Source organism: Lithobates pipiens, unplaced genomic scaffold (genome assembly GCF_037356315.1).
Source record: "Lithobates pipiens isolate NorthernLeopardFrog02 unplaced genomic scaffold, aLitPip1_a1.2 Scaffold_3, whole genome shotgun sequence".
NCBI classification, from domain to species: Eukaryota; Metazoa; Chordata; class Amphibia; order Anura; family Ranidae; genus Lithobates; species Lithobates pipiens.
In genome coordinates, this window is record NW_027507790.1 from 47,419,611 (window position 1) to 47,433,421 (window position 13,811).

The following is a 13,811-nucleotide window of genomic DNA, read 5'->3' on the forward strand; positions in this document are numbered from 1 at the left end:
GGGCGGGCGCTGCATACAGAATATTTTTTATAGAATACATGAAGGTAAAAAAAACCTTCAGACTTTAGAGCCACTTTAAGAACATACTTGTTTGCACTACATTTTCTTTTTTGTTAAATATTCGTGTTATTTACAAATGTTGTTTAAACTCCAGGCAGTTTGAAAACATTGGTCTCATTTTGTGACTTTACTGTTATTGAGGAACTGGAAGTCCTATTATGCCTTGCTAGACCAATTTTGTTACCTGCTTGTGGAAACATGTCAAATGCAATTGCTGACTTCCTCTTGGAAATATAGTACTTACCTGGAGCAGATTTGCTCCAAGTTCGGTTGTAGTAAATTTAGAAGGTACATTTGCAAATTGCAGTCTAGTTTCTCCCTTTGCAGGTTGTTATGCTAAGATGTGAATAAGGCACTGTTAGGTGGTCAGGCTGCACTAATACTAGTAATACAGTGTGTATTATTTACTATTATCAGTGGCAACGCAATACAGTACAGGCATTCTTCACCCCTGATTATGGCAGCTGGATCTTTAACAGGTTTGGCCTTATGCCATTAAACACCTGCACCATACAGGGGACTAATGTAACTATACATATACCATATCTTTGTTTCCAGACACAAGTTTCTAGATGGATTCCAGACACCACTACTTCAGTGATCTCCGTTAGCTTTGGGGTACTGTAATGAGCGGCTTCCCTGCTTCATTCTGAACATTCTGAGTATATGAGCTGCTTGGCTCTGGTGCCATTCAGAGATCGTTTTGTATTTTCTTACTAAATGCAGAGCGTTCTCTGATTGGACAAGGTGAAAGGCCAGGCCTGTGAGGTTCTGTAAGATTCCTGGAATGAACTGGTATGTGCACTGTTATTTGCATATGCAGCAGGCATTCTTTTTTAAAGAGTTTGTTTTATTTATTTTTTTAGCAGAAAGGTATGCAGAGTCTTTTAAAATTTGAAAAAAATACCCCGCCGTTTCTAATATAAGTAACCCCGAAAAACTGAGGTGGAGATCTACCTAAACAACATAGAGGAGATGAAAGATCACCCACTGGGGTTTGCTTTTTTTGGGGGGTGGGGCATTAACTAGCAATAAAGCTTAGTGGTATGTAGGGCAGTGATATGCTTGTACAGGGGGGATCACAGCAGGGCAGTAACTTCCTACGCATGGTGTGCTGATCCCTGTTGACCCTCCTTTTTTTGTCTATCTCATGTGACGTCACATAAAAGCACCTGGGATCTACGTCAGAGGAGGGCTGGCAGGGATTAGCACAACAGAGTTGATGTGTTTCTTCCTTGCTCCACTCTATATATATTTGGGAGAAGCAGTTGAGACCAGTGTTGGCAAGGCAGGGACGCGATATACCTGTCACCTGGCCATGATCAATGGGTAGATATTGATCCACAAGTTGCCGACCCCGTCTGTAAACCAACTGTTGGTATGTGTCCTGGTTATCTTTGTTACTTTTTTTTTCAGGACATTCACAAGGACCAACCATATTATGACATTCCAGATGCCCCATACAGGATAACAGTTCCTGATACATATGAAGCTAGAGAGGTAAGAACAGAGCTCCAATAATTTCAGAGTTTTGTGCTTGTCACCTTTTTGACACATTTGTTAAGGCGCATTCTATCTATAAAATATAACTGTCTCCTAATTATACCTAATGTAGTGTCATTTGTAGAATATACATTATTCATTTGTGATTTTTTTTTTCCATAGAGTATTGTAAAGGACTTTGCTGCTCGGTGTGGAATGATCCTTCAAGAAGCAATGAAGTGGGCACCATCTGTGACCAAATCCCATCTGCAGGTATTATGCAGACATTGTGTAGTGTTTCAGTGGTCAACCTCTCCAACCACCATGTTGTAGTGTTCCAGTGGTAAACATTATGCAGGGATCATAGCCCTGCATTGGATGTGAGGATCCCAAGGGGTATGCCACTGCCAGAATATAGGGGAGCACCCACCACCTGCAGGGGAGCGAAGGATTAGTTGAAGGATAAGTTCACCTTTCATAACATTTTACACCCATGTTCAGGGTGTAACATGTTATGAATGTACTGGCCCCCACCCCCGATCCCCGCTGTGAAAGCAGACTGGGGATCTTCTCCCAGCCACGTCACTCATTCGCAGTCCACCGTGAATGGAAAACTGCAAGGTACGACAGCCTTTGCGGCTGTGGACTAATAGTTTTCAATGAATTACCCAGGTGCTGTGAGCCCCATACACACTATCAGATTTTCTGCTGATTTCTGTCTTCACATTTACCAAAACCATGTAGTGCAAGGGCCTCCTAAGGTTTGACCTCATATTATATGGTTTTGGTAAATCTGAAAGAAAAAAATCAGCAGAAAATCTGATAGTGTGTATGGGGCTTTACTGTCAGAATGTATTAGCTTCCTCATACGATGTACGAACAAGCCGATACACTGACAGTTCTGCAGGAGACCTGCATGGCTCCAGCGATCTGCTGATTGCTGGTGCGATACTTTACAGGCTCCTGCAACAAAAAATAACTGCAAATTTTTTACCTGCAAAAAATGTGCATTTATTTTTATTTTTTTAAAGTGATTTTATAGTAAAACTGCTTTTACCATCCCCTTGCAGTGCAAAGGAAACTCCACTACAAAGGAGAGTTTTACTTTTCCTAGAGTAATACACACAACAAGACTTTTTGACGGACTTGGTCCGGTGGATTAGAATCCATTGGACAGTTTGATCGTGTGTGGGCTCCAGCTGACTTTTTCTTCCGAAAAGTCCGGCGGACCTAGAAATAAAACTTGCTTCAAATCTTTTCGATGAACTTGAGTCCGGTCGAAAAATTTTGGTCATCTTTGTGCAAGTCCGATGGACTAAAACCGACGCTAGGGCAGCTATTGGCTACTGGCTATGAACTTCCTTATTCTACATCATCCTGTTCGAATCTGTCAGACTTTTGGAGTGATCGTGTGTGGCCAAGTCCGTTAGTTTGAAAGTCCAGCGGATAGGGATGAGTTCAGGCGTGTTCGCATGGAACACGTGCAAAGCCCACCAGGAAGTCTGCGCAGCGCTGCACTAATCACAGGCAGTGAGACATTGCCCCGATGTGCAGCTGCAGAGATCGGGCAATGTCTCACTGCCTGTGATTAGCGCAGCACTGCGCCGACTTCCTGGCGGGCTCTGCACGTGTTCCATGCGAACACGCCTGAGCTCATCCCTACCGGCGGACCTCAGCTGCAAAGTCCGTCGGATTGTCCGCAGGACCAAGTCCGTCAAAGTCCGGTCGTTTGTACGCGGCATTAGGCTTTAAAAACAATCAATTTGACCCAAAGTTAATAAAAAATAAATAAAAATCTTTTTAAAAAATGTTTGTGAAAATAATAAAAAAGAATATAAATACATTTACGGGAACATTTTAGCAAAGCTGGTGGCAGCTGTATGCATATGTTAATGTCACCTCTGTAGTTACCTTTCCTTTACCAGACCGCTATATTGGTTTGATCTGTATGATTAGGCATCATAAGCTTCATGTAGATTGCCAGAAGTAATTACGTGTAGTTTAGTTTACCTTAGTGTTTAATCTTTAGTAACTGAAATAAAGCTTATGTTGTGTGATCATACTGGAATATGTGTTCAGAACACTAGAATGTGGGCATATACAGTAAACTGTTTGAACAATACAAACCAAGCTGCTGCTTCTTATATTCATGCTGTATTTGCTTATAAGTTTGATCTATACTAACTATAATGCAGCTATGATGAATGTCTGATTGTTGTAATAACAAACTTTATTTTAATTTGACTTTAAGGAATACTTGAACAAGCACCAGAACTGGATGTCTGGCCTGTCTCAGCATACAGGCCTTGCTATGGCTACTGAGAGCATACTGCACTTTGCTGGCTACAACAAGCAGAACACGACTTTAGGGGTAAGATGCATGCTGTTTTTTTTTTTTGTTTTTATTAATTATGACCTGTGTTTAATAAGTGCAACTGAATTGAGTTTGTGCATATGAACTGATGTAACTGCAATATTATGTGCTTGCTAGAACATAAATGCCACCAACTATGTTGCATGTGCACTGTAGGTATTTTTTGCAAGCTGTAAGTTTACATGGGACTATAAATCGTTCCAAGATGAAAAAAGAAAAGAAAAAGCTGATATGCAAATTTTCTGCATAGTACCGTTATATTCATTGATCATATTTACAACTGTTACTAATTTTAAAATGTACTGTATGTCAGTTACTCATTGGGATATTTGCTAGGTCATGTAGATCTTATAAAATCTTTTAAGCAAAGCACATAGCTGTAAAGAGATGTGGACTTCTTTACCTTTTCTGTTGCCCACTTTACTCAACACTGCTATGTTGCAGAGAACTGATCCCCTAAAGTCCACTGGAAAACCATTTCCAGGCGTGTCAATCAATGTAGACCATTACAGCTCTCACTAGTTCCTCCAGGTCATTACAGGAGAAATGAATGATGTCAAGGTTAGCAGGAGGAACCAGTGAGAGCTATGGGGGATCATGGAGACTGACGCTACTGGAACTGTCTCTTCCAGCTGAATACAGGGAACCGATCCTCTCAAATGGAGCAGTGTTGAGTGGTGTGGACAACAGGAAAAGTAAATATGTGTACTCTTCTTTCCAGGTATGGGATTTGAATAAATGTTTTAACAGTGTAATAGTCTCTTCAATAAGTACTGCAGTCTAAACACCCAATGTTTTACATTATCATTCTTTATGCATTTTAGGGTTCACGATTGATGGATCATGACAGCATAATCCCCCAGTTTGTGCACAATTTATCCCATACCATTGTGATTTATTTTCACTATTTTTTTTTATATAATTCTTTAGAATTATTTAGAGTGTCAGGGGTTCATTCCAAGTGTAGCGCTTTAACCACTTGCTTACTGGGCACTTAAACCCCCCTCAGTCCCAGACCAATTTTCAGCTTTCAGCGCTGATGCGCTTTGAATGACAATTGCGTGGGCATACAACACTGTACCCAAAATAAATTTTTATCATTTTTTTCCCATAAATAGAGCTTTCTTTTGGTGGTATTTAATTATAGCTGGGAGTTTTATTTTTTGCTAAACAAACAAAAAAAGGTGCAAAAAAAAATAAAAAATCATGTTTAATAGTTTGTTATAAAATTTTGCAAACGGGTCATTTTTCTCCTTCATTGAAGTGCGCTGATGAGGCGGCACTGATAGGCTGCACTGGTGGGCACTGATGGGCTGCACTGGTGGGCACTGATGGGCTGCACTGGTGGGCACTGATGGGCTGCACTGGTGGGCACTGATGGGCTGCACTGGTGGGCACTGATGGGCTGCACTGCTGGGCACTGATGGGCGGCACTGCTGGGCACTGGTAGATGACACTGATGGGCACGGATATGTGGCACTGGGGTGCAGCACCTTTGTTGAGGCAGATTGTGGGCACTGCTGGGTGGCACTTCTGGGTGGCACTGTGGGCACTGCTGGGTGGCACTGTGGGCACTGCTGGGTGGCACTGACGGGGGGGCACTTTTTATTAATGTGGCACTGGCAGGGGGCAGGTGGGCACTGGCAGGGGGCAGGTGGGCACTAGCAGGGCTGGCCGTGATCGGGACTGATGTCCCGATCACGGCCGCCGGTGATCGGCTTTTTTTTTTTTCTCCTCGTGCTGACAGTGCGAGGAGGAATACTAGCCGATTACCGGCTCCGTTATACCACATGATTAGCTGTCATTGGCTGACAGCTGATCACGTGATAAGGGGTCGGGATCGACCCCTTGCACGGATCGGTGATCAGGCGAGTCTCATAGACTCACCAATCACAGAGCGCGCTGCGCGCGCCCCTCAGGGGGCGTGCAGGCCGCTCGTGCACGGGACTACGTCATTAGACGTAGTCCTGGAAAAGGAGATCCGCGCTGTAGCTACACTGGCTCCCACCTCTCTCTCCTAGGTGAAGCCCTACTGACTTCCATGCCCAGACCCTGTCTGCAGGGTGGAGTCGTCTCCAACTGGGAGCTTTAGAGCCTTGGTCTGGTGATTACTTAAAGCCCAGAACACAGCTGACTCATTAGTGAACTGGCTGTTTATTAGACCTGGATCCTGGCAAGGTACCGCAATGCTAAAAGAAGTATTTTCTTTTTAAGATTGTTTGGATGTGCATTGACAAATAGCGTAAAAATAAGAGATAATTTATCTCCCAACAGTTTTTGTAAGCACTAGTGCAATTTGGTTGCATATAGACTATTAAGGGAAATGATAGATACATGTTAGTTTGGTGTAAATACACTGCAGATGTTATGTGTTGGACATATTAACCAGTTCTACACACACCAAATAAAACTTCAACTGCAATCAGCTTATGGGCAGTAAAGAGTCTCATGAGAAATCCATCAGTAAATGTATTGATTATCAGTGCTACTGAAGAGGTACATTGTTTGTGGTTTAGGGATGCTGGAGAACCCATTTTTCATGTAAAAACTTTCTAAGACTATCTGTTCCCAGTAAACCTAAATTGTGGGACATGCCCATAAAAGGTGATAAAGTATGCCTGAAGCAGTTGAGCAATTTAGGGCATAATGAGCTATTGTTAGGCCAAAATTTAGAGTTTGAGCAGTTTTAGTTGGATCTTAGTAAAATGTTCAAATGAACAAGTCTTTCAGCTTGTTTGGGGGAAACTAACAAGCATCCAATACCTCTCTTCACCCCTCCTCATCCAGACTCCCCACGTCTGCCTTCCAGTGCATTCTAAGCTGAGAAGCCAAAGTAGTGGCTAATATAGTAATGAGCATTGAATAAAACGTGGAGATCAGTTTTGTGGCGGTATTGCTGTAAACTGTGTCTAGTTGGGGAAAAAGTCCAGGTACAGCAATACTCAGGAAATTGAGTTCTTAGCGCATACCATAATTGAAAATAGCAGACTAGCATATTGTTAGGAAGCATATTGCATTTATCATTGTGATAAAAGTGGGCTAATTGGGCCACAAAATTATAAAGATTAAAGTCTGGCAGTGTAGTACCTCCTAAGATAGATGGCTTTTTTTTTTTAATTTTCCATTTTAATTTCTGCCTAATATTGCTCCAAATAAATGATTTGAAAAGAAAGTCCATCATTTTGAATAATGGGAGGTGTAAAGGGGAGGGCCATAACGTGTAGATCTTTGGTGGTAGAATCATCATAATTAAATTTACTCTTCCCATCCCGCTCAATGAAAGCTTGGATCATATTTACATATTAGATTTAATGAGCTCAATCAGGGGTTCATTATTTAGAGTGGTTTAATTGAAGGGAATCTAGTGAGGTGAAGGTTTAGGTTATTAACGGAGCTACTGTAGTTCTGATAATTGGTAGGAATGCATGTTCAGCAGTAGGTGGGAAACTGTCTATGGGGAGGATTTGCGATTGATCTTCAAGCCCGAGTGCTTGCCAAATTCTTTCATCTTTCAACAGCCAATATCGATGGGCATCTAACACCATTAAAAAAAAATGAACACTGAAAAAGATTATCTTTTAGTTTTCTTTTTCTAAACATATTTACAAAACAATATCATCAAGCGAAAGCATTGTTTGTCCTAAATACTAGGTGTGTCTAAACAGTTTGGGTTTGGTGAATGTTATCAGAAAGCAAACAAAACAGAAGATACAAACAAATTGCCTTTATTGGCCTTTAAAATTGTTGCCATCCTTGACAACACACTTTTGGCAGCATTCATAAAGCTTCTGGAAACTGTCAGCAAAGGCCTCTTTAGGAATTGATCGCAGAACCGCTGTCACACATTCTTGGTTTGACACCACGTCCGCAAAACGTGCACCTTTTGTAATGCTCTTCGGATGGGGAATTTTTTTGGTCATGTTGAATACCATTCCATTGATTGTCGTTTGGATTCTGGATCGAACTGGTAGCACCAGATCTCATCCCCTGTGATGATATTCCCAGAAAGGATGGACCCTGGTCACACATGATAATAAAATCGCCAGAGGTTTCCATCCGTTTTTCTTTCTGTTCATCTGTCAGCTAGTGCAGCACAAACCTGCAACAGATATTCCACTTATCCAAATCTTTGTGGGAAATGGTGCGCATGGTGTCCTTGCTAATGCCCAGTTCCTCTGCCATTAATCATAGTCAGTCACCGATCTCATACCAGCATTTGTCACCCTCGCTCAAACATGTCTGGGATTCTGCTTGATGACGGCCAACCCGAAAGCGACCAATCCTTAATTTGTTTCCTTCCCATCCGAGAGTGAACACATTTTCTGCTCATGGCTTCCATCCCGTACACTTGCACCAATTTGTAGCAGAACTTGATGTTTACTCTTTGCTCCATTGTACTGTGATTCTACATTTCACATTGACTATATTCGACTGAGTAGGTTTACCCTGATGGTCATGTGTACTTCACGCTGGGTGGCACTTCTCGACGTGTCTCTGAATAGCCATGTGCGTGTGGGTGCACTTTGCCTATGTTGCAATTGCAATATTGCACTGTTGTGGGCGTGGCTAAGATGGTGCACTGAGTGGAATTCTGAGCTGGAGCTCTGCTGTTGAATTGGGCAAATCTCCTTCAATCTGGCCTGTACACCAGCCATCCGATGACCGCTGACACCCTCATGCACCGCAGGTCCTCTGGGGTGGCTAAAGGAAGGGGTAAGAAGATCCATTTTCCCCCTATACCGGAGGAGACTGTCCTGGCCTCCGCTGACCGCGTGGGGACACATACACACTCCTCTGCCAATATGGGGTCCCAAACCAACCAGAGTGCACAGACCTCCTCTACCCAGCCAGGTCTAGCTGAGGTCCTGGCTGCTATTGCCAACTGCCAGGCCTCTATAACCACGCTGACAACCAAAGTAGTTGCTGTACAGCTGGATGTTGAACTGTTCAGGCAGGACATGGACAAAGTGAGGTCTCAGCTGTCCTCTGCAGAGCGGCGCCTGGGCCATGCTGATGACATAGTGACTGAGCACACCACTAGTCTCTGGTCCCTGCAAACTAAAATACGTTCCCTGGAATACAAGGCTGAGGACGCTGAGAATCTCAATAGGAGAAATAATCTCCACATAGTGGGCCTTGCAGAGGGGGTGGAGGGTCCCGTCCGACAGAATTTGTGTAGCAGCTGCTGCGCAGACTTTTTTTACCTGAAGCTCAGTTTTCACCCTTCTATGCTGTCGAAGGGGCTCAGCGCATCCCACCCAAACCTGGACCCCTAGGGACACCATCCCACACTTTTATCCTCAAATTCCATAACTTCAGATACAAAGATGAGGTGCTTCCTGCTGCATGGCTGCAGAAAGACCTTGCTTATCAAAACTCCAAACTCGCATTTCCCGAGTACTCGGTGGAGACGCAAAACCTGAGGCGATCGTTCGCTCAGGTCAAGGCGGCTATGGGCACCCGTGGTATTCGTTATAGTGTCCTCTTCTCATAAGTCATGAGGAGAACCATACTTGCCTTCTCCTCCTGAAGGCTGGGTTGCCACCCATGCGAGCTGGTCTCTCACCCTGTACTGATATTATGCATTCCCGATGTCTCAATTCACTGTGATCTCCTGCAATGTCATGGGCCTGAACTCTGCAGTAAAAACATCTTTGGTGTTGCGTTTCCTCCAAAAGCACAACCCACATATCTGTGTTCTGCAGGAGACGCATCTCCAAGGTTCCAAAACTATCCGTCTCAAGAAGTCATGGGCGGGCTTGCACTAGCACGCCATGTTCCACACAAATGCCGCGGGGTCAGCATCCTAGTCAGGACCACATACAGCGCCTGACCACATTAATTGTCAGTTCTTACAGATTTTCCAGGACCTGTACTCCTCCCGGGCTGGCTTCACGCCTTCCAATCTCTCCTCATTTCTTGAGCCTATTTCTTTCCCAACACTAGTTGCAGTGGATAGAGAGAGGCTGGATGCGGACATCACCCTGGAGGAGGTTCAATTGGCCATGGGGATGGTTGAGGGCTGGTAAGGCCCCCCGGGGCTGATGGCTTGCCATCTGAGCTCTACAGTAAATTTATGGAACTTCTTGCTCCTAAATTGACCTCCCTTCTTTCGGACTATGGTTCCTTAGAGGCACTGCCTGACTCTATAAATGAAGCCATGATTGTGATGGTTCCTAAGCCCGGCAAGGACCCGCAGGATTGTGCGGTGTATGGACCGATATCCCTGCTAAATGTGGATGCCAAGATTTTCGCGAAGGTTCTGGCCAACCGTTTATCCCAGGTGATTGAGAACTTGGTTGATGTCAACCAGACCGGTTTTATGCTGGGGAAGGGAACTGACATAAACATCAGGCGACTCTATTTAAACTTATCTGTTTCCCACGACAATCAAGGCTCTAGAGTTATTTCTTCCTTAGATTCCATAGAATGGTCATATCTCTGGGAGGTCCTTCAGGTTTGACCCCAAATTCATACATGGGATTAAATTACTATATAGTACCCCTAGAGCGAGGGTCTGTACGAATAACTGTCTTTCTGCTCCTTTTAGTCTGTTCCATGGTACATGGCAGGGTTGCCCGCTCTCCCCCAGTTCTGGCGCTGGAGCCTGTTGCCATTTTGATCAGGTCTGCTCCAGATGTCATGGGCCTTCAGCTGGGAAAGTTGGATGTGCGGCTGTCCATGTTTGCAGATGATGCATTGCTGTATCTCAATGACGCTGACCCCTAATTTTTGTCCGCCCTACATATTTTTGATAACTTTGGTACTTTCTCAGGTATTAAAATAAACTGGTCTAAGTTAGTTCTATAGATGCAGATGCTGCTAAGATGGCTGCCTCTTCCCCTCTATGATGGGTGGATGAATTCCGCTATTTGGGAGTTATAGTGACTAAAAATCCTGCTATTTGGAGAGGAATCTTCTCCCTCTGATGACAACCTTGAAAGCCAAATGCGCCTCCTGGGCTAACCTCCCCCTTAATCTATTGGGACGGATTTACCTCCTTAAAATGGTAGTTACCTAAATTTCAATACTTCTTCCGAAACTGTTCAAGATGGATCCCGGTCTCACTGTTTAAAGAAATTGGACAATGTGTGGGGTCCTTTCTCTGGCATGGCCTGATCCCTCGACTGGCACGATTTACTCTGTGGCTTCCAGCTCACCTGGGAGGATTGGCTCTGCCCAACTTCAGGGTCTACTACTGGGATGCAATGCTGGTGACAATCCAGTGGTGATTTATGGGCTCTAGGTCTAATGTGGCCACCTATTTGGAGGCAGTTAGCTTATGCTCCCTGGCTAATCTACGGAATTTTGTACATAGGGACCCGAGGGCATACACAGTGGTCCCTGGCCCAATGCGCGCTACTTGGAGGGCATGAGTGGCTGTTAGACGGAGGTTTGTGCGTCCCAACTAGTGGTCTCTGGCCCACCCACTCTGGGGTAATCCCAGTTTGCCACAGTTCCGCACCCTGCCGGATCCTCAGGTCTGGGCCAAATGTGGTGTTGTTACCCTGGGGGATGTTATGTCTCAGGGTGTCTTACTTCTGATTAATGACCTATTTCACAAATTTCAGTTACCCCAATGGATGGGGTTTCAGTACCTACAGCTGCGACATGCCGTACAGTTCCCCATGCCACCACTCCTCCAGGCTGATCCTATTGAGGAATTTGTGTCCCCCAGGGATTTAGACAAGCCTTTATCAACCTTCTATGCTGCACTTCTGGGCACTGACTCCCCTAAGATGGACGGGCTGTGGGAGGTGTGGCATAGAGACATACCATCACTGGACAGAGAGAACTGGGATGACTGTTTAGAGCATTGTCCTAAGTTAGTCAACTCCTCTAGGGATAAGTCTATTCAGGTAAAATTCCTGCATAGAATTTACTACACTCCCAAGAAACTGCATCGTATTTTCCCAGATCAGTATCCCTTATGCCCTGTGTGACACAGGCGGGGACATACTTCCATATGTTCTGGGAATGCCCAATTATAACATTGTTTTGGTCAGAGGTTTTCAGCAAAATAAATCTTAGGCTGCAGTTGACCCTTCCAGTTACACATAACTTGGCACTATTGTGGGTTCATGATGAGGCGCAGCGCTCCCATAATTTAAAACTGTTGGTATCATATCTCCTGTTTTATGCTAAAAAGGAGATTCTCCTGAAATGGATCTCAATACCCCCCCTTCTCTTTCCTCCTGGGAAGCTTTGATAGACACTGCCCTGCCCATGTATAGAATAACTTGTGAAATGATGGCAGTGTAGGCCCCTTGGACCACTACCTAAAAGTTTTTTTTGGAGTGAGGGGGTGTTGTATACTACCTATGAGTCTTTTTTTTTTTTTTTTTTTTCCCCTTTTAATCCTGCTGCCATTTGTGATTACTGTCTAGTATGTAATTAACTGTACTGACAGACAATGGTTTTGATTTTCTTTCCCTGTTTCTTTTGTGTAATCCAAGCATTTTGTATTGTTTTGTTCTACGTCAATCTGTATGCTCTGTCTTACCCGTTTAGACAGCAATAAAGCACCTTTGATTGTTAAAAAAAACAAAAAAAAAACAAGACACATATGTCCTAATACCTGTCATGCAGCATTATCCTCAATTCACATAGCTGTGCAGCAGATCGAGTGTTGTCCTGCTTCATCCCTCAGCTCAGGTATAACAGCCTGTGTGGGTCTTGCTATGCCATGTTGGCTGCTCTTTAGAATGTTGCGTATGAAAACGTATGTATTGGCGTCAGCATATCTTCTGCTTAGGCTACAAGATTTAGCACTACATGATTTTTTTTTTAATCCGGAAGAGTTTTTTAGATTTGAAATAGGCATAATGTAACGTCAATGTACAAAGACATACACTTATATTGATAAGTTCTGTGCAATAAATCATACATAGAAGAAATGAATGACATCGACAATTGGCAGTTTATGAGATTACTGAAGGCAGATAAAGAGGGACCTAATCACAAACTGCTCAGAGAAATAAGTAAAAAAAAATATCAAAACCCGTATAATCAGTTGGCAAACTGTATAAACCTAAACCAAAATTGTGCTGTCCTAAATAAAGTTTTTTTTTTAAACCTTGCAGTACCCTTAGACATAACAGATAACAAATGAGCACATGACACTGCAACCTGAGTACATTGACCCTAAGCCTAGGTTCACATCTATGTGGCTGCGCATGATGCGTTTTTAAGGCACTTTTTGCAGGTTTTTTCGTGTTTTTAAACCCTCGTTTTTGTGCATTTTGTGTGTTTTTTTGTTTTTAAACACTGTATTTAGCTGGTTGCTAAGGAGGGAGGCGGGAAGCGAGCCACCACGTCCTTAACCGATTTGTCATCAGCTGTCAGCGGTCTTTCCCACTGACAGCTGAATGTTAAAAAAAAGTCAAAAAAATTGTGTGGGGGTCACCCCCAAAATCCATACCAGACCCTTATCCAAGCGCATGAGTACTGCTGTACCCCCCCCCCCCCCCCAAAGCACCTTGCCCCCATGTTGATGGGGATAAGGGGCATCTTCCAGACAACCCTGGCTTGTGGTTGTCTAGATCTACGAGCGGGGGGCTTATTGAAATCTGGAAGCCCCCGAAGGGTCTGTATGGACCTGGGGGGGACCCTGCGCCGTTTTTTTTTTTTTTTGCCAATTTTTTTTTTTTTTTTACATGTCAGGGGGGTTTCCCTGACAACTGATGGGTCATCAGTTGTTAAGGATGTGGTGGCCGGCTTCCTGGCCCACTCCTTAGCAACCAGCTATATACAGGGTTTTAAATAAATAAAAAAAAGAAGCAAAACACATAAAAAATTGCATCACAAATACAACACTTGCATTTCTAGTGCAATTCCATTGAAGTCCATTACACACAAAATGCTTAAAGAAAAAGTCCCTGACGCTTTCCAAAAA

At 43.7% G+C, this 13,811-nt stretch overlaps 1 protein-coding gene across 2 annotated transcripts in view; it reads left to right on the forward strand.

The window, feature by feature from the left end:
* PI4KA (phosphatidylinositol 4-kinase alpha) overlaps positions 1-13,811 on the forward strand; it is a 193,216-nt gene that overhangs the window by 120,549 nt on the left and 58,856 nt on the right. For both annotated transcript variants that reach the window (XM_077461622.1, XM_077461623.1), the window contains exons 27-29: positions 1,477-1,560; positions 1,726-1,815; positions 3,794-3,913. In XM_077461622.1, the coding sequence (XP_077317748.1) occupies positions 1,477-1,560; positions 1,726-1,815; positions 3,794-3,913 (294 nt within the window). The remainder of the gene's footprint in view (positions 1-1,476; positions 1,561-1,725; positions 1,816-3,793; positions 3,914-13,811) is intronic.